The sequence below is a fragment of the Gavia stellata genome, chromosome 1 (assembly GCF_030936135.1).
Source record: "Gavia stellata isolate bGavSte3 chromosome 1, bGavSte3.hap2, whole genome shotgun sequence".
NCBI lineage: Eukaryota > Metazoa > Chordata > Aves > Gaviiformes > Gaviidae > Gavia > Gavia stellata.
In genome coordinates this window covers 88324583-88346361 of record NC_082594.1, presented here as the reverse complement: position 1 = coordinate 88346361, position 21779 = coordinate 88324583, and the positions used below count along the sequence as shown (strand labels likewise).

Sequence of the window (21779 nt, the reverse complement as noted above, 5' to 3'; positions counted from 1 at the left end):
AATTTAAATATTGGTGAGGACTTGCCCAGGCGGCCAAGACGGCCAACAGCATCATGGCCTGTATCAGAAACAGTGTGGCCAGCAGGACTAGGGAAGTGATCGTGCCCCTGTACTTGGTGCTGGTGATGCCGCACCTCAAATCCTGTGTTCAGTTTTGGGCCCCTCACTGCAAGAAGGACATAGAGGTGCTGGAGCGTGTCCAGAGAAGGGCGACAAAGCTGGTGAGGGGTCTGGAGCAGAAGTCTTATGAGGAGCGGCTGAGGGAGCTGGGGTTGTTTAGCCTGGAGAAGAGGAGGCTGAGGGGAGACCTTATCGCTCTCTACAATTACCTGAAAGGAGGTTGCAGAGAGGTGGGTGTTGGTCTCTTCTTCCAAGTGACTAGCAACAGGACAAGAGGAAGTGGCCTCAAGTTGCACCAGGGGAGGTTTAGGCTGGATATTAGGAAAAATTTTTTTACTGAGAGAGTGGTGAAACACTGGAACAGGCTGCCCAGGGAGGTGGTGGAGTCACCCTCACTGGAGGTGTTCAAGGAACATGTGGACGTGGCACTATGGAACATGGTTTATTGGGCATGGTGGTGTTGGGTTGATGGTTGGACTTGGTGATCTAACAGGTCTTTTCCAACCTTAGTGATTCTGTGAATAAACTGGAAATGTGTGCTTGGCTATGTAGAAATGGAAAGCATTCTGTGGATATATGCACTCCTCAAAATATTTAGTTTTCCAGTGAAGATGATGAAAGCAGTACTTTTTTTTTCTAGCGTATTTTTTTTTAATGCAAATCAAGATCTCCAACTTTACCCGTTTGAAATTCTTTCTCTTCAGATTTCTGCTTCTTGAGTTACATGATTATGAATGAGATCAGCTTCCAGCCTTTACAACTGTAGCAAAATTGGGGGGAAGGGGAGAAGTGCAGCTTTGGGACTGGATCTGAAAGATTAGAGGGTCCTAATTTTAATAAAAATTAAAATCCCTCATAATACAAATGTCCGATTTGTGAATCTTTTAGGATGGAAGCCATAATTTTAGAACTTTTTGTCTGGTTATAGTTTACGATACTGACTGTTACTTCCAGAAAGTTTTTAAACTGTAGAAGGAAGTGCCCCCTAATTTTGATGCTACAGGAAGTTAGAACCAAATGTCATCTTTTTTGGTTTTTTATTCCTTTCCCCCTTGATCTCACTGGAAAAATTGTCCTCTTGGAAGGTACAGATAAAATCTTTAAGGTCTAACCATAACACTTGAAGATACAGCTGCCCACTAAGTAGAAGGTACAGTATTCAGAATTTAATCATGTGAATATTGTGCAGTCATCCAGCTTGGTTTAAAATGCCGTTGAAGATAATTTGTTCCAACCTTGTTGATTATTACTGGAATGGATACCCATTAGAGGGAAGTTTAAGAATACTCCTGTATCTCCAGCAGGTAGCAGTCTGCTGGAAGGCATTAATATCTTCAACTATTACATTTATTCCTGAAGTGATATTGTAGGCACACTGATAAGCTATTGCTAAGGAAGATTTCCCCATTCCCAGAAGTTACAGCAAAAGTGTAATTTTTCTGGTTGTAAAGATGCAAAGAAGCTTGCCTTTTCTGTGCTTTCTTATAGCTAATTGGTACGAAGTTCCCTCTTCACAAGACTAGCAACATCACTTTATGAATGTCTCTTGTTAACTGCTAAGTTTCTCATCTCATCATGAGCATATGTTAGTGGGAACACTAAACACTTGTAATATAAATTTCCTCTTCAAAGTTCATTATTCCTTTTTTAGAAGCATGTGTGGCTTCACATATAGAATGGCTGCTCTATGAGGAACAGAACTACTGTGTCCTGACTCCTGTATGTCCATTCCATGACCTTTTTTCTCCTGTACTGCTTGCTTTTCTCCTTTACCTGCTGCCTTCTATGTTCCTTTCTGACTGGATAAACTGCAGCATGCCCTGTAACTGATTCAGTGATGCATATTGTCACTGTCCAGCTGGCGTACACAACCTGTGGCCAGCTGTGATTAAGAGGATGAACTTTTCCAGCAGTTAAATTATTTTAGACTTATATAATTGAATAGAGAGTTCAAACTGATTAAAATGTTCAAAATTTAATTGGGGACTGAGCAATAGGCATGTAGCATAATTGTAAGTACTTTAGTTTAACAGTACTTTCAAATGCTTTGCAAATTGCTGTAGTGAATAAAGAAAAAATAGTCATAAGAGCAGTTGTGGAAGAATCGATATTTATGAGTCAAGGTAACATACGAAGTTTGTATTGAAGTATCTCTTGTTCTGGCTGATGTATCAAAAGAATGCTATCCTATCCTTTCTTTGCCTGGGTTTTTCCTTTTAGTTTAGAAAAGAATATCAGTTGGTATAATTCTCTTAAATAACTCTTAATCATGGCTTTTACTTCGTTTTTCAGTACTGAAATAAATTATGTATTACTACAATAAATATAGTTGTAAGGTAATTTTCACTATGGAAAGATGTTATTAAACATATTCTCTTAAAAAAGGTTACAAGAATAATTACTGATCAGAGTAATCATGTTTCTTAAGAAACCAGTAGGACTGAACAGAAAATAAGCTAAACTATTTAATAAAATTTTTTTATTATAAATCAAAGGGTAGGGCCATTCAGCTGTCTTGGTTAACATATGTTCTAACGATATTTTGCGTTTTTTCTTTTTTTTTTGTTATGAAACAGGCTCAAAGATAAAGAAGTTAGTGTATCCTGCAGGTCTCATGGGTATTGGTGCCTCCATGTATTACCCTCAGCAAGCAGTTTCTATTGCAAAGGTCAGTGATGATACCTTTCTTTGGAGAAGTGTCTTTTACTTTGATTATTGCTTCTTACCTTCAAATTAACTGGTAATCCATTTTTAAAAACCATGTTAATGTGCTTGGCACTTAACAAAATGATAGGTATTTTGTCAAAGAATATGCAGTCTAGGCTGAAAGAGAGTCAGATATTCTGTTTCTTTTAGTGACTTATTCTTCAGTCTGAGGAATATAATTTCCTTTCTGAATCTCTAACTTCAAGTAATTATAAATTAATGTAAATATGCTTAGTAAGTGCAGTTTGCATGTTTACTTACAATATTAAGGAAACCTGAAATATCTTGAGAGCAAATGAAAACGGTTTGAAAGAAAGAAAAAAAAGTAAGGGAGATTTTATAGAGAAATCATAGGAACAACATTTTGAGATAAACATTGCTATTGAAGTTTTCTGCTTTTTGTTGGATAGTTTTAAGAAAGATAGCATGCACATTCTGGAATGGGATAAGAATTCTGCTGCTTATTGGATGCCTTTTTGTTTATGCATTTGTTTGTTTCAGGCACATAAGAAACATGTTAACTTACAGTTGCTTAAGTGGGTTTCCTGTGAAAGAATTGCTTACAGCCCATACTGATGTCAGTTCATATGCCCTGCTGTCCACACTTAATTGTACTGGAGGATTTCTCAGTCCTCTACCACATTCTTTTTCAAATCCAGCTTTTAACCACTCACAGTGCACATATTTTAGTGTGTCAGAAATACTTTATATTTCAGGCTTTGGTAAACTTGCTATCCAGTTTTTGGTGACTTATGAATGACACTGAGATGTCAGGACGAAAATATGCTACTCTCAATAATGTATGATGTTCTTTGAAAACTGAAAGGTCATGATGTAGGAAGAGTAAAAAATACTGTGTTTGAACTCTGCCAGCGTGGTGATACCCTGATCTTTGATGGTATCTTTTTTTAGCGCTTCCAGGATTCAGATGCTCTAAGTGCTTATAGTTCTGGTGACTTATTCTCAGGGACTAAAGATTATGCAAGTGGCAAGAAAAAAACCATCAAAATTTAAGAAGCTTAGACATTTCTGTTGGAAACTGTATTGAAATTCTAGTTGCTTTCTGAACAGTGAAGTGGGAAGTGATTCAGTGGTGTTCAGACTGGTGTTATTGTTTTTAAAGAAGCTCAGTTCAGTCTTAACTATGGATTTGCTACTAACAGCTTCACAATACCTTGTTTATTTTATGAAAACTTTGAAGTACATAATTGGCCTTTGATTAATTCACAGTTCTTAGTTTGACTGTGACAAAAAAATCTGATTTGAGACCATCAGCCTGAAACTTGATTGGAATAGGTTTAGCTTTGTTGACTTGGTCAGGACACTAGACGTATGAGTTTGGAAACTTCTGTGGAGAGAGTAATATCCTAGATACTGTTTTGGTTCCTCTAATCTCTCTTGTGCTTTTCTTTAAAGAAGCAAAGTTTTAAGCATATCGTATCTTACTGTCCATAATTTTTATGCTTTAATCCGAAATTGGAAGCACTTTCATCTCTAGTAATTATTTTGAAATGTTTTCATAGGCCTTTGAAAAAATTTCTGTAAGTCTAGACAGGGATGCCAGCAGTACAAAGCTCACTACCCAAGTTAATGGAACAGTATAGGAAATATTCTGGAACATAAATTTTAAATTTTTTTATTTATTCTCTATATTATTTTACAGGTCTTTTCCAACCTTAGCGATTCTGTGATTATGTTATTTTTATTTTTCTTCCACATGTGAGTACATCATCACTGCTTTTTCATTTACAGTGGTATAGTTCCCTTCATTTGGTAAACTTCTAGATTTAACCATACTTTAAAAGACTAAAAAGGTTTTGGGTGGTGGTTGGGTTTTTTCCCCACCTTTAATAAAGACTTTTTATTGGAGAGTTGGAAGTAAACACAGCAAAGTATATTTGCAGTTGAGGTACAACACTTGATGCATCTGTCTGGGAGAAAACTTTTTTTCTTTAATTAAAATATATGAGTTGCTAAGTGTAGTTATAGCAACAGAGTTCATCATCGGCAGTAAGCAGTTTTCAGACACTATTCATCTAACTGGAGGTGGAAGAAATGCACAGACTAATTTTTTTTTCCTGCTTTAGTAATCATTCTGATAAATCACAAATTTGTAAGGGATTTATTTCCTCACTGCTAGTATTACTTTAATTTGTTTAACTTTGAACAAATGGACAGACTCTGTATGTGGTAAGGGAACTGAATTTAATACTAAAGTTTTACTTTGTTCTGGTGGAACTTTAACTAGTGTTCTGGAATTCTATTGCTTTCCAGCTAATCATAATACATTAAAAATATTTTGTATTTACTGTGGCTTATCTTCCATCTGGAAAAAACTTTCCATTATGAAGTTACTTAAATTGGTCTCTTTATCATTAGAATTCATTTTTGTTCCTTGTTATTAGAACTTCTCAAGTTCCCTAAAGTAGTGCATATTATGCTTACCACCTTCTTGAAAGAAAGAAAAGCTTCCAAGTACATAAGTTTATTTCTTTGACAACAAACTAAATTGTTTCTGTGTCTTTTGAACCTATACCTTGTCCCTTGCCCAGTTCAATCCGTACAGCATAAACAGTTGTACTGGCACAGCTGAGAGCATGATACAATTACAGGAGCTGTGTGTTGAAAAGAAGGAGTTGGGGTCACTTGATTGAGGTTTTGCTGCAGAAATGAAATGCTTGTGAAATTGCACTATGACTACTTTGTTAACAATATAAATGTAGAAGAGCCAGCAGATTCTCAGTTTAGTTTCTTAGCATGCAATGCAGATAAAGAATTGCTAACCATAATTCTGCTCGATAATCTTGATATATAACATACGGTATAGTCAATATTATGTGCTTATGGTCTTGTGTGGAATTAAAATATGGGAGCTTGTTTACATGCACATTAGGCCTTAGAGACTGCTGATGCTACCCCAGTAGCACCTAGTACGGGTGTTTGTGGCCCAAGGTCACTTTCAAACGATTTCAGAATCCCTGTTGAGAACCACTCAATCTGACTTTTGAACTTGTTTGTTCAAATTTTAGCATACAAACTTACTTAGTGTTGCATTGAACAGAGGTGGTATTTTAGCATGTTGTAATTTAACACAAACAAGCTGGAAATTGTTATCTTCCAGAAATTAAGAATTCCAGATGACTGACTGGAAAAACTTGTCCCTCTTTGAAAGGAACTCTTTGTGTGAATATTGGAATAAACACTTTGAACAATTGAATGAACTGTTTGTATTATGATTGTTCCTTTTACTTTTCTTGATTGGAACTGCCACTCCCAAGAATAGTGGTGTCAACTGCAGTACCCACCAGATTCCTCTTCAACTGCTCCATGACAAAGAGAGGTATAAAGCACAAGCCTAACGCACGACTCTAGTATTGTGTTCATGAGAGGGTGCGTTGGGTGGTTATAAAAATTTCTCGGCTATGTTCCTGTTGACCCTGTAACTTGCAGCTTACAGTCTACCTAGAACTGTGTTTTTCAACCCATGCAAACTCTGAACGTGTGCATGGGTCCCAGCTCCTGGGAGGTGTGTACAGTGTTGAAACACTGGTTGACTGTGACAGACTAAACTATTTGGGTTGCTGTACCTTGTGATGATGTAGCTACTTTACTCCAGCAGTGTGAATGGCCGGTTTCTCATTTAGTGCAATTCATAATTCACTTGATCATATCACTCCTGTAATAATAATATTTTTAAGTTTGTACTGTTAGGTATTTTGAGTGTTTTTAAGTATTTTAATGGAGTATTTTTAGGCAGGAACAAGAAATGGCTTATGGATAGTTGTTGTTGTTTCTCATTTTGTGTTGATAGCTGTGTCCTCAGTAACATTGCAGACAAAAAACCCCTCTGTCTGTTTGTTTATTGACGTTATCTTTCAGTCCTGGTAGGTTTGTACTGCTTGCACAACTGATCACACTATCTTTCCAGGTGAGCCATAGGCTCCTCTGACTTTCAGAACTAGTTTGTTGAAGTACTTGAGAATGAACACTCATAGTGAAAAAGATGGTAACTGTCTATACCTGTAGTGTTTGAATTGAGGGATTTTTGCGATTTAATACATTCATCCCTGGAACAGTTCGTGTGCTTTTTTCTGATGACCTTTATCACCTTCAAATATAGAGAAAACTCGGTGCATCATACAGACTTGTTTAAAATCAAAGTACAACTGTAATTCTCAAATGCGGTGACAAATATGCTAGCTCCTTGTATTTAAAACATCCTACGTTTTGGATTTAGTTGTGACTTGGAAAAGTAGTTGCTGATTTGCCTTTGTTTTCTTTTAATTCTAATTATTAAATAGCCTCTTCTGTAAGGTAGTAACATGATCCCTGCCCAGAAGCACATCCCTTACCATTGTGGTACATAACTGGTATACTTAATTTTGTACTTAATTTTGTTCAGACAAACAAAGGGAAGTGGTTCTTTGTACCATGTGTGCCCAGTGGCAGAACTCCTTGGCAGAGGATGTTGTGGATGCTAAAATTTGCATCGGGTTCAAGGGGAAGTGCAACAAGTTCATAGGAGGGAAACTCCTTGGGTATTGTTATACACACAGAAATCACCTCTGGCTCAGGAAATCTCTGAGCAGCGAATTGTTGGAGACTGGAAGAAACTTAAAAATGTAATTCAGAAACTGTTTCGGAAACATCAGAAAACTGTTTCAGAAACACCATTTATGCTTGCCCTGTTCTCATACCTTTGGTTTTCCAGCTTTGTCTGCTGTGGGAGATAGGGTGATACCTTATTATTTCTTGATTTCATAAGTTTTTTAGTTTGATAGCTGTCTAGTTGGGTGAATTATCCATTTTTGCTGTTCTTTATTTGTAAGAAAACTGATAGTGATATGAAAGTGAGTACTGACCTGAGCCTGGAGGCTAACACTCGAGTTTTAAAGGATGCTATGAATATTACAGTTCCATATTATGTAAGAGGCAGGAGATACTCTTTATTAGACTTTTTTATTAGATTTTTTCCTGTTGTAAAATTACCTGTTGGTATAATATAGCAAACACAGTCTTTCCTAGCTGTCTTCTGTTTTGAGAGTTCACAGCTGGTTATTCATTACAGCCATCTATCAACAAATTAGGCCTTCCTTCTAAATAGCAAATAAAAAGAAACAAAGGGGTACTCTTACTGTTCTGTCAAACCAGTGAAAAGGTAAAATTGCAAAGTAGTGACAATCTTAAGTAGGGGATTTTTTTTTTAGCCTTTAAAATAAATAGGGTCAAATTAAGAAATAATTTGCATATGTTAAATCTGTTGAATACTGAGAAAACCAGAATTGTTTCCATGCAGCATCATTCCAGCCCTTTTTAAACAGATATATTTTTCAGGTAGTCTTCAAACAGTTTTTTAGCAAGTTAGCTTTTCTTATTCCTCATGTGTCATTTTTTTCCAAGATGTTTATTAATGCTGTATATCCTGAGCTTGGACCGGAAGATGTTAAAGATCTTGTGTTTTGAGACTTGTTCCACTTAAACAAGAAGCAAAATAATATTTCCCAGATTATTAAGTTCATGCTTTCTAATATCTTTTATTTCAAAGGTTGCCAGTACGCAGTTGTATGACTGCAGTCTTCAGGCATATATTGCTGTAGAATCTCTTTGGAAGGATAATCCTAAGAAGAAGAAATCTGGGAAAAGAAGTGATAAGGTAAGAAGTCTGAGGAACTTGATTTCTGAATTTACCACTGCATTTTCAGACAAAGAACATACCAACAATAGTGTGTTTTTTCCACTCTGCCTCAGCTTTTATTTCTGAAGACAAAGATGTTCGTTATATCTTTCTAAGCTGTGGAAAAATATTAAGCTTATTTCAAGTTAAACTTTCAAAAATGTTTGGAAGTTTTCTTTAGTATAATCTCCTAAGTGTTTAATAGGAAAGTTGGGAGTATTGTGATTGGAATGCTCGGGATCAAGGCTCTTATGGTCTTGATTATTTAAAAAAATGAACTTCTTTTAAAAGATAATTTAATTTGACAAGTTCCATCTTAAAAATCTGAAATAACTTTTTTTTCATTACATATCTCCTCTTTGAAAGAGAGAAAATAGAATCTTGTTTCCAATTTATCCCTTTTTGGTATTTTCCTTTGAATGTTCATGAATATTTGCTTTAGCATGATGATGTCATTGTGTGCTGCTTTATTAAACGTTACTATCTAGTCATAAAAATGTCAATTTATAGGGATATGCAGTTCTTAGGGATTTAGTCATTGATAACTAGCTGTGTGGTTTAATACTTACAGCCCTATTTTAGGAAACTTTGATTTAATCAGTTCACATCCAGAAGACTGCCAATAAAAATTGAGTTTGTTTTGAATCTGCTTTGAACTGGGCATACTGGTGAGGTACCAAGCGCAGTCATTGCTGAAAGTTTCTGCTTTCTAGATTTCCAATTGTTAAACACTGTATGAGGGGTCAGACTAACACTCACATATGTGAATTATTTTTTTTTTTTAGTTAGAATAACGTTTGTCTTTATTTTCTGTTCTACAAGTCACACTTTTTTTTTTGGTCTGGCATTACTGTTCTGTGTTATGCTAAGCAGACTGATATCTTGCCTTAGAGGTGCCTGCATCTGATGACATAGCAAATGCTAACATAATGGCTTTGTTTCCCAGTGTTTGGCAAGCACTGAGGTTTCTTTAAAACAGCGTTTTTGAATTAACATTGCTAATGCAACGAAATGAATGCATGCTTATTTTCAGTTTTAGAATGGAGCAGCTTTCCTTATTCCCCCTACAGAGCAGCTTTCCCTAATTCCCCTACAGAGCATCAGTGATACAGTATGATTTCCTTGCGTACTTCACCAGAGAAGGGAAGCCTTTTTTTCCGGCACTCCTGTGGTCCATGCTTATACCATACCACCTTTTTAAGGCATGTGTGCCTTTTAGTTACTTTAAATCTCCATGTCTCAGCAAGTGTGCTTTTCCATAGTTGATTTATACGTCATCAAAGTAGTTGTGCTATATTTAAGTCACATTACTCAGTGTACGTGAATGCATTTATCCTTGGTTTTGAGTTAGTGGTTGTATTGGTATATAACTATTTGCTTATATGTTTGGGTGTCTTAAAGCAGTATATATTAAGACCTTATATTTATAACAGATTTTTAATATATAATGTATATTATGTTTCTATATAAAACCACAGGATGGTTGAGGTTGGAAGGGACTTCTGGAGATCATCTGGTACAAACCCCCTGCTCAAGCAGGGCCACCTAGAGCCAGTTGTCCAGGACTGTGTCCAGATGGATTTTTAATATCTCCAAGGATGGAGACTCCACAAACCTCCCTGGGCAACCTGTGCTAGGGCTCAGTCACCCTCACAGTGAAAAAGTGTTTCCTAATGTTCAGGTGGACCCTTCTGTGTTTCAGTTTGTGCCCATTGTCTCTGGTCCTGTCACTGGGCACCACTGGAAAGAGCCAAGCATCGTCCTCTGTGCACCTTCCCTTCAAGTATTTATGCACACTGAGCCTTCCTTTCTCCAGGCTGAACAGTCCCAGCTCTCTTAGCCTTTCCACATAGGAGAGATGCTCCAGTACCTTAATCACCTTTGTGGCCCCTCGTTGGACTCCCTCCAGTATGTCCGTGTCTCTCTTGTACTGGGGAACCCAGAACTGGACACATAGTTGAACTTTGTCTGTAGAGTTGGTCAAACACGATACACAACCTTAGTGAATTGTAGGGTTTTAGTTTTGTATATTTATAATTGCTTCTACAAAGCGCTAGATGTTATGACTGGATAGTAATGTCCAATAGAGCCATACGCAGTGACATTGTTATGTTAGAGAAAATATTCATAAATACTGCCCCCCAAAAAAGAAACTGAAATAAGATTCTGTTTTGTTGCTTCAGATGCATTTTGCATTCTACAGAATGCTACCAAGTTTCAAAATAAGTGCAGTGTGATTGATTAATGATAGTAGTTGAAGATTAGCACAGACTTGTGAAGAAACAGGAACTTGTTTTAATGAATCATTATGTTATGTAATGTCTTGATCATAATTTGTAACCTGCCTGAAGCTTTTGGAGTTAAGTATCTTGATGATGTTTTTGGTGTTTATCTACTAGACATTTCTGTTATCTCACAGGAGCAAGCTGTCTTTGTAGTTGTACCTCTCTGATACAGATAAGCAAACTGACTTCTAGGAAGTATATGTAGATGGCTCAGTGAAGCAGAGTGTAAGAGACTGGAGAACTGTGCATGTTGATTAAATGTGTGCCAGGGAGAGGCTGTAAGGTTTTTAGGGATTTTTTTTTTTAACTGCTACTTAAAGAAATAAAAGTTCAGGTGTGTAATGTAAAGCTTCTGTGGTTTAAAATTCACTTCTAAACTCACTGCATCTTTAATTCCTGATTTCTAAGCAACTATGCTTATTCTGTTGATGAACTGCTGCCCTAGCTGCAGACTGCTTCCCATCTCTTATTTTAGTTGTTTAATGTAGCCTGGCAAAAATAACAGGTGATTTGAAAACAGCTTTGAAGCAGCAGAAAGTCTTGGTCTTTTACTGTGGACCTCCTGATTGAGGCATAGCTCACAACTGGTAACGGTTCATACTAGGCTAACAATGATGTGTGGCTTCTGGGTTGTTGCAAACCAGCTGAGCTAGAACTTAACCTGGCCTCTGCTGTAAAAGGCAATAAAAAAAATGTTTCTATAAATACATTAACAACAAAAGGAGGGCTAAAGAGAATCTTCATCCTTTACTGGACACGGTGGAGAAACATAGTGACGATGGATGAAGAAAAGGCTGAGGTACTTAATGCCTTCTTTGCCTCAGTCTTTAATAGTAAGACCAGTTGTTCTCCAGGTACCCAGCCCCCTGAGCTGGAAGATAGGGATGGGGCGCAGAATGAAGCCCCCACAATCCAAGGGGAAATGGTTAGTGAGCTGCTACAGCACTTAGACACCCACAGCTCTATGGGACAGGATGGGATCCACCCAAGGGTACTGAGGGAGCTGGCGGAGGAGCTTGCCAAGCCACTTTCTATCATCTACCAGCAGTCCTGGCTAACTGGGGAGGTCCCAGTTGACTGGAGGTTAGCAAATGTGTCACCCATCTTCAAGAAGGGCTGGAAGGAGGATCTGGGGAACTACAGGCCTGTCAGCCTGACCTCGGTGCCAGGGAAGATTATGGAGCAGATCATCTGGAGGGCCATCATGGGGCACATACAGGACAACCAGGCGATCAGGCCCAGTCAGCATCGGTTTGTGAAAGGCAGGTCCTGCCTGACTGACCTGATCTCCTTCTATGACAAAGTGACCTACTTAGTAGAGGGAAAGGCTGCAGATGTAGTCTACCTAGACTTTAGTAAAGCTTTTGATGTTTCCCACAGCATTCTCCTGGAGAAACTGGCTGCTCATGGCTTCGACGGGTGCACTCTTCACTGCGTAAAAAACTGGCTGGATGGCCGAACCCAAAGGGTTGTGATGAATGGAGTGCAATCCAGTTGGCGGCCGGTCACAAGTGGTGTTCCCCAGGGCTCAGTATTGGGGCCGGTTCTGTTTAATATCTTTATCGATGATCTGGATGAGGGGATCAAGTGCACCCTCAGTAAGTTTGCAGGCGGCACCAAATTGAGTGGGAGTGTTGATCTGCTCGAGAGTCGGAAGGCTCTGCAGAGGGATCTGGACAGGGTGGATTGATGGGCCGAGGCCAACTGTATGAGGTTCAGCAAGGCCAAGTGCCGAGTCTTGTGCTTGGGTGACAACAACCCCATGCGACGCTGCAGGCTTGGGGACGAGTGGCTGGAAAGCTGCCTGGAGGAAAAGGACCTGGGGGTGTTGACTGACAGCTGTCTGAATATGAGCCAGCAGTGTGACCAAGAAGGCCAATGGCATCCTGGCCTGTATCAGAAACAGTGTGGCTAGCAGGGGAAGTGTAGTATTCAGCACTGGTGAGGCCGCACCTCGAATACTGTGTTCAGTTTTGGGTCCCTCACTCCAAGAAGGACATTAAGGTGCTGGAGCGTGTCCAGAGAAGGGCAACAAAGCTGGTGAGGGGTCTGGAGCACAAGTCTTATGAGGAGAGCTGGAGAAGAGGAGGCTGAGGGGTGACCTCACTGCTCTCTACAACTAACTGGAAGGAGTTTGCAGAGAGGTGGGTGTTGGTCTCTTCTCCGAAGTGACAAGTGACAGGACAAGAGGAAATGTCCTCAAGTTGCACCAGGGGAGGTTTAGGCTGGGTATTAGGAAAAATTTCTTCACTGGAAGGGTTGTCAGTCATTGGAACAGGCTGCCCAGGGAGGTGGTTGAGTCACCATCCCTGGAGGTATTTAAAAGATGTGTGGATGAGGCTCTTAGGCACATGGTTAGTGGTGGACTTGGCAGCGTTAGGTTAACGGTTGGGCTTGATGATCTTAAAGGTCTTTTCCAACCTAAACGATTCTGTGATTCTGTGATTCTAAGTCCTATCTGACCAAAACATGGTATTTGCAACCCAGAGGCCTAAGATGTAAAGGGGATAGCCACTGAGAGAGAGGTGTTTTGGAGAGGCAATTGCACTTGAACAGACTGCAGGTATGGGACCGAGTGGCCTAGGTAGGTCTAGGTGTGGGACTAGTTCCAAACAAGCCGTGTTGGAGAAATGGTCACGTGTCCTGTCACTTGCTGAGTCTTATGAGAGTGGAGACTTTCATTAGGGTATACTCCTCCTGTATTGTCCCAGACGCTTCAGTAAATGCACTTCTATAGCTCTTTGAATAAACAAAGGTTAGTTAATCATGCAGTACCTTTCCTAAAACCTAGGCTGTCAAAAAGTATCTCAAAAAAATCGGCGACATAAAAATATTTCGGAAAGACAAACTGACAGCAACAGTAAAAATTAGCTGAGCTTTTTATTTTATTGTGTCCCAGGCTTTCAAAAGAAAGCATGTGGTTGTTATTGGAAGACAAAAACTTTTGAAGCTTTCATCTTATTATAAGGCTTATTCAAGCACTTGCTACCTCAGCAGAAAAACAAATGACATGCAAAATTGCAGAGGCCACTAAGTAAACACACTTCTTTCTCTTCCTCCTTGCAGAATCTTTAAATCATACCCGTTAGTTGCCAAAATACCTTACTTGCACAGAGGAGTGAAATGCTATTGAATGGTTTCCTCCTAAAGTTCATCTAATTGATCAGACATTGTTAGTGTTAACTGTTGCTATTTAACTTCATGGATTAGGCAAGATAGAAAATTCCTGTGACTCAAATGGAGAAGCACTACGCACTTGATGAAATTGCCTGCATTTCAGATGTTCAGTGATCTCTTACCACTGGAGTATACAGCCTCATTGTTTCTTTGTCCTCTGAAGTTATTAGAGAGAGGGTATTGTCTCCCTGTGTCTAGAGAAGCTGAACAGCAGTGGTGAAAAGTCACGTGCTTTCAGAGTCACTAGAATGTGGACTGAAAAGTATTTCTAATGGAAGAAGTCTGCTCTGAAACTTCCTTTTGGTGAAGGAAGGATAATATACGTAGTTGAGAATTTTGGGGGGGTAGGTTTGGGGTTTTTTTGGTTTTTTGGTTTAGTTGTTTTGGGGTGTTTTTTTTAAGATAGCGTTAAGATGTTCTATCAGGATGTGGTCAGTCACAGTTAATAATGAAAACCTCTACCTTTTTTATACATATAAGCACTGTTGTGACCCTAACATGAGATGTGAGAGGTGAAATTTACCCTAGAAAAACTTTTTCAGTCTGTCTCTAGTGATGTGTGGTTATACTAGTGCAAAAAAGTACTTTTTATTCATACAGATGATTAGATCCACCAAATAAGTATTAACTTTTCCAGCAGAAGAATTTCTGTTATAAATATAAGTTGCATTTTTATGGGAGCTTTTACTGATACAGAAGTGTCATGGAAGAAAATAAATACTTCTGTCATGTATTAAAATTGGCAAAGCATTCTAGGATAGTTTCTGGGATTTCTCTCTTAATTTGACAGCCCTGTTAAATAATTGGGTTGGTTTTGTGTATTTACTTCTTATTGTTATACTAGGCAGCTAGATTCCTTAGCTAGTGAAGGCAAATATAAATGTTATTCTTGAGTTGTTGTTACAGCAGATGTAACCCATTTCATGAAACCATGCCAGAGCAAAAGATGTTATTTTTTGTTTTTGTGACATTCACTCTAGCATTTTCCTGTTGCTACACAAAGGATTCTTACAAATAGTCAAGCAATATATGGGTGGCTCTTCTTGGCTTGTGTTAATTTGTTATGTTGCTCATAATTTGTTTGATAGTCATAGGTACGACAGCTGTGCATAACTTCATGTTTGCGCAGCAGTATGTCATTAAAATAGATGTGGTATGTTAATTTTCTGAAGATTTTATGAAACAAAAACATGGGCCAAGTTGAGGTCATATCAACTGAAATCTAAGTTCTGCCAAGAAAGATGAATTCCAAGACCTTCTGCTGCTACATTTCAAAACACTGTGGTTAGAGCCCCTCCATAGAGCTAGTCTGTCTGATATGGTTTTGAATATGGTTTTGAATATGCTTTTTACAGTATAGCATTCTGGTATCCTGAAGCTGGCTTGTTGAAGGAGTCAGCTCTTCAGGATGTCAGGATGAAAGCCCTCTGCTAAAACTACACAAGTGCCATAAGTAAACATCAGTGTTCACATTTTTAATTTCCAGAAGGATGAAACATTTTCCTAGTAAGAGACAGCAGAAGTAGTTATTCAGCTTCTGTATACTTTATCTTGAAATAAAGTGGACAACTTGTTCTACTTCTTCCCCCAGGTAGAGGAGATGGTAGAAGAAATGTGACCATCGTGCTGAGGGGGCAGGAATATTTTAAGGGTTTTGTCTTCCAAAAATCTTTTGCTTACTTGAGTTACCTTTACTCACAGGAAGTCATTCCATAAAAATCAGTAAAATTAGTGTTAACATTTATATTATCAGGTTGTAAATCCTTAGGGGAAGCAATAGTGAAATGGAAGATGTGTCACTCAAACATTGTTTATTTTAAACCTAGTTTGCAAAATTTGTGGAGAATCATACCAACTTACACCTTTATGCAGTTTTTTAGAATGATGCATGTGAAACCCTTTTGAGTAGACTTAGGCGACATTAAAGTGTCATTACTGGGGTTTTGCAATTACGAAGGCTAATACCCTACATTGCTTTCAGCTAGTCTTTGTGAGTAACTAGTCCCTCTGCTCTGCCCAATACTGTCATAGTTTGTGCAAGATCATATTTTTCTACATTTCTTATCTTCTACACTTTTTTGACTTCCAGTGCCTCCAAAAGTCTTGAACTAGCTGAACTGTTAAGCCAGTGAATTACAGCTTTTTTTTTTGTCCACAGTGAGCTCTATTTAATACTGGCTGAGTTTATCAGCTTTAATAGCTGTCCTTGGGTCAGGTGGATGGACGAACCATAGCAGCTTGAGGATTTTGTGCAACAGCATAAACCTAAGGACTGTGGTTTTCTATACAAAGGTTTATAACTTCTTTACAGAAAACTGCTTTAAAATCAGCATTTTGGAGCCACAGTTCAATACATACCACCTCTAAGTTTCTAACAATTGGGTCCTGTTTGTCAGCTCATTTGATTATTTTTTTTTCATGCAGTACAGCCTTTTTGCCCTTCCTCTTCTGCCTGTGGTTTTGATACATCCATAATTTGTACTGTTGTATTGTGCTGTAGAGTTGTTAGCTCTCCTACTATTATGAGTTCGTCTTCAAGTGACAAGGGCATGTGTTATGGCACCAAGTCTCTTAAATCCAGGGTTTGTTCCAGCCAGTGAGCTAATATGTACTGAAACACATACAAAAACAGTTTTCTTCAGTTACTTCTCACATTGCCTTGACTTTATACCACTCAAAGACCTTTGCTGTATTTTCAGCTTTTCTGGATTCTTTCTCTTCCCCCAACAATGAATCGGGCATCCGTTGTTTTTACTGAAGGGGCTGAAATGTGAAAAACCAGAACAGCACGAGAACTCTAAAAACATCCTCCTTTTCAGGTCTTGTTCCTTTCTTCATATGTGTGCTCCTTCCCACTTTGGTCCAATCAGTAATAAGATCTTACAGAAAACTGGTATTTTTTTTCTTTTTTTCTTGCTGTCTGTCATTTGGTTGTTTAAACAGCTTCAGAGATTGAGAGAAACTCTTGCAGCTTATTGTTAGGTTTTCATTCCTGCCTGGTCTGTTGATAGAAACCATCTGTGACTTAACAATACTAATATATATTAGGTATTTTTAACCTATATGTGTTTATTACACATATAAAAATATACAAATATTAACAATATAGCTATATCTATATAGCTGTCTCTGGGTATTTTATTGTTAGCTGGTGACAGAGTGCTTCTAAGTGTAAAGACTGCTCAGCTTTGGGTATCTGTTGCTTGCGCTTCCTCAGAACAAGCATCAGGGAAATTGTAGACCTGGATTTTCCCCACCTCAAAGCTCTGGAAGTTGTGATGTCAGTGTGTTGACTGCGGAGCTTTATTGTAAGTGTCATGGATTGTGACCATAGCAAACCTTAAATTGTGTTTTAAGAGTTTTTAAGTCACTTGTGTTTTGAGCATCTTTTAAAACACAACAGCTGAGAGAACTTTTTTTCTCCAGTAAATAAATGTAAGACTTGTCTTCGGTAGCTCCTGAACAGACAAGCAAGAGTTCGGTCATCTGAACTAAAAGATAGACATCTACTTGTCACAGAAAACGCTGTTCCCCGTCATACGATCTCCTTTTATAGTTTGGTAGTAAGAACAACAACTGAGTAACACTTGTAAAAATTATTACTTCTTTTGGATTGGATCTTTAGTTTGGGCTGTGCTGAATTTAAATGTGTTAGAGGTAGGAAAGACAGAATCTACTACACAAAAAGTTGAGCTTTTTAGGGCAACTTAAGAGTAATATTTTTAAAAGTGCTTCATATTTCTGAGAGAGTTACGTTCAAGCTCAGCTAAAAATAAAAGATGGAGAAAAAGGTATTGATTGGCAGGGGGAGGATGAATAAGGTAAACCAGTGATGTTCTCTTTATTCTAAGCAACACATTGCAAACAAAAGAGGACAGAAGAAAAGGTAAATTATTAATCTGTGAGTCCAGACGAGCCTTTGTTTTTCTTTTGCAGCTGTTGGTTTTTTCTGGTGGCCAGACTCTACCTTTCAGTTTTCCATAAGCATGAGAGAGATGTATACCTGCCTTTGGAGTTACAATTTCTAAAGTTAGGCACCAGTGTAAAAGGGCCTGGCCATCTGCAAGACTTGCTCAGAGGGAGCAACAGAAACTAACTTCTGCCTCATACTAGGCTGTAATTTGAGAAAAAGGCCACCCCACATTTGGGTTTTTGACATTAGGCTGGGTTGCTTTGGGGCATTTTTCTCTGTATGGAAAGAAAATTTTCACAGAAATAATAACATTTCTTTTGTTTGTCATTTCAAATTGAGGTCTCAATTTATGTCTGTTAGATACTGTGAGCTAAGCTGGGGTGTCTTTTAATCACTCATGTACTGGAACCTTACAAAAAGCATTGTGTACAGTCCCTTCAGTTCCAATATTATTTTCAATTTCAAATAATGAATTTTTAATATTTTTTTTAATCCCATGGAATCCCAATGTATTGAACACTTTACTAATGAATGTGTTATGGAGATTTCTTATCAGTCACCTTTTGGTTGAAACTGTGAGGTGCGTAAGAGTGCTGCAAAATATTTCCCCTTCTGCTGTGGGATAGAACTCTGATGTGTGAACTCCTCTGGCCACCCAGATATATTATGGAGTGGTTGTGTTGAGCCAGAAAGTTAGAAAGACCGTCTTGAATATGTGCCCGCTTCTAATTATGAGAGGGCATCATGGCACAGAGGCATCCTGTCTTTTGGGTCATTAATCTAAGCATTTTTTTCTTCTGATCTGGTTTTGAGTGTGACTAGAGGACCTTGACGCTTTGTTGTAAAATTAGGCGTGCTTATGTCCTGTGCTAGCTCAAAGGATGTCCTTTTCTGGCTACCCATATTACTGTTTAATTAGTCTCACTCAGGCTCACTCTTTATGTACTGGGCACGTACAGTGGATGGAGTTAAAAGAACTTCTTAATTGCTAATTCAGCAAATGAGTTAGTGTGAGGAATGACAGTTTAGCAGTGGATTGGCTCGAATTAAGTAACTCAGACTTAATAGAGCTAGTGAAGACAAGCCCTGTGATGAGATCTACTGAGCTCATAGAAACAAAGGAACTGAGCAAGACCCCTATTTTCATGTGTGTTTGTGCGCCTGTGTGTTTGTTGCTTTGGGTTTTTTTCTCTTTCAGGACAAAAACCAAAAAAGCTTACCTAGATGGTATTTGCTTTTTACAAGTTAAACCAAGCAAGTGGAAAAACGTAGAACTCTCTGTGAACAACTTATTTTTAGTTCATTTGTTCAGCATTGAGTAATTCCTCAGATGAGGCATCATGAGTCAGATTATTCATTATAAATTGTAGTAAAATGTCATAACTTACAAGTTCCTGTACAGGAAAATTACGGAGTAGATCATTATTTTGAAATGGGTGTAGTTTGTGGACGTGATTTCCTTTACTATGAAATATTTGGGGTAGTGATCAAAACAAAATAGGTCTTTGAAAGAAAGAATTACCTTTTAAAGGTTTTGCTAGGCATATTTTGAATAAGAAATTTAAGAATTACCTTCATAATTGAATCTTGATGTATTGAGTCCAGCATAGCATATTCAGGGTCTCATAGACTCGGTGCCTTATTCATAGTGCTTAATTTGTGCTGCGACATAAATTTGACCCATCCTGTGAAATGTTTATGTTTTCCAGTCTCTTCTGGTTTCTTTTATTACATTTTTCCATCACATTTAAGTCATATTGGTAAAAATATCTTTTTAGAATAAAAAGAAGACGCCTTTTAATTTTCATGTGTAGAATTTAAGAATAATTGAGGCTGGGTGCGACCTCTGATCATTTCATCCAAGCCCCTGTTCAAAGCAGAGACAGCTTCCAAGTTAGATTTGGTGGCTTAGGCCTTGTGCAGTCAAGTGCTGAATATTTCCAAGGATGGAGATTCAAAAAGTTCTCTGGAAAACCTGCTCCAGTGCTTGATCAGTGGTGTGATAACATTTTTTTTTTTTTTTTTCCCCCTTAGATCAGATAGAAATTTGCCATGCTCCTGTGTCCTTTGCTCCATGTCCTTTTGGTGTGAACCTCTGAGAAGAGCCTAGCTCTTCCAAATATGTAAATGCCCATTAAGGATAGCAATTAGGTTCCCCCTTTGTCTGGTCTTCTCCAGGCTGAACAGACCCACATCTCTCAGCCTGTCCTTGCGTGTCATGTGCTTCAGTCCCCTAGCCATGTGTGTGGCCCTTTTAAGTATTTTTTTTGTTGATACCTATTTAAAACTATAATCAAATGCCTGTTCGTTATAGCATACTTGGCAAACAGATAGATCAGACACTCTAACAAGCCTCTCTTCGTTCTTTGATTTCTATAATGTATTTTGGGGAAAGTGTGAGAACACTCTTTCAAAGGATATGTCCTAGAAGAGACCTATTGTATAAATCCACACAGAATTCAGAGAATGCAAAATAGCAACTACTCTGTGGGAATTCATCCTCTGTTATTAGTACAGGCAAAATGAGTCAATTAAAGCATTTCTGTTGGACTACTTGTTCTTTCAAATCCTTTAATTGCTCAGCTAACTACAGGAAGATTAAAATCTAGAAGCGGTTTGGGAGAAGATCATATTTGAGTATATTATACTGAATTCATCTCATCAACCACTTGATTTTGCAAGAAGTTTTTGTTTCAGCTTTTGAAGAGGGTTTCTGTTCTAGCAAAAACACTAATCATGGATTTCCTCAACTGAAATTTTGTGCATATTTTTCCCTCCTCAAGGGTGATGCAGATGGTGACAAGCCCCTGGAAATCCATGCTGCTTCAAATGAAGAGCAAGCCCAGAAGTAGAACACCGATCACTTGGCATGAAACAGGTAAAGGATAAAGACTGCTAACGGTATGTGGCTACAGCAGCAAAATAACCTGTAAAAGCTGAACATTTACAAGTTTGACTTGTAGTTACCTTCTTCATATTGATGAATGAAGAGGGGAAGAGAGGTAATAATTTTATTCATCTTAACATTTCTCAAGAATATGCATGCTCCTTAACTCTCTTTACTCTTAACTGATCTAAATTCTTCATCTTTAGAGTATAGCAAGTAAATGTATGTCTCCTCCAAAGGTTCTGAGTTAATTTAGCAAGGCCTTGTTACTCTACTGGGTTTTTTTCCTTCTCCCCTTCCCATTTCTGCCTCCTGTATCAAAAACCTCTTTGCCTTCTTTGTCATACCTGTGCAGGCATGAAGGAGGGGAAAGAAACTTCTTTCCTACTGATACGTTTTCTCTAAAGATTTGTCAATGCCAGGGTGCTGTGTTATCTTACAGCCTGTAACAGTTCATGATGTGCCTGACCTTTCATGTTGATGCACCTCGCTAATGAGATGTGCTTCATCAGCTGGGAGCGAATGATGGCGGAAATGGAGGCAGTGTTTCCCAGTTCTCAGAGCCAAAAACTCGAGTTGAGATGCCAATTTTGTTTCTGACTTGGCCACTGGGCTGCTTTCTAAACTCAAGCAAGTCCTGTGATTGTTACAGTTTCTAGAAAAGCAAAACAAAAACACCTTTTCAACTTTAAGATGGTTCACTTTCATAGGAGAAAAAGTGCTCTGTATTTGAGGCTTATTATTACTAATGATAATGTAATTGACATAATTTAGTAACCAGGTAGTCTACTCTGCTATCAGTTGATAAAGGATGTCTTTTCTGAATGTGTTTCCAAGTTGCTTGTCTTTGCCCTATATTATTTCCACGTTATGTTAAAGATGTATTTTTCATCAGAAAGGAATCCTAACATTGTAGGGACTCATCATTATTTTTGTATGCAGTGTTCCATTTACCAGTAAAATTCTTTCTTTTCCTAACTGCGAACTGTATAAATGGAGTTTGGATTTAGAAAACTG

The 21779-nt window shown here is 38.2% G+C and overlaps 1 protein-coding gene across 1 annotated transcript in view; it reads left to right on the top strand.

Annotated features, from left to right (window-relative positions):
- APOO (apolipoprotein O) overlaps positions 1–21779 on the top strand; it is a 36340-nt gene that overhangs the window by 12248 nt on the left and 2313 nt on the right. Inside the window, exons 6-8 of the mRNA XM_059821172.1 lie at positions 2697–2788; positions 8372–8479; positions 20659–20753. Coding sequence (XP_059677155.1) covers positions 2697–2788; positions 8372–8479; positions 20659–20727 — 269 coding nt within the window. The 3' untranslated portion in view covers positions 20728–20753. The remainder of the gene's footprint in view (positions 1–2696; positions 2789–8371; positions 8480–20658; positions 20754–21779) is intronic.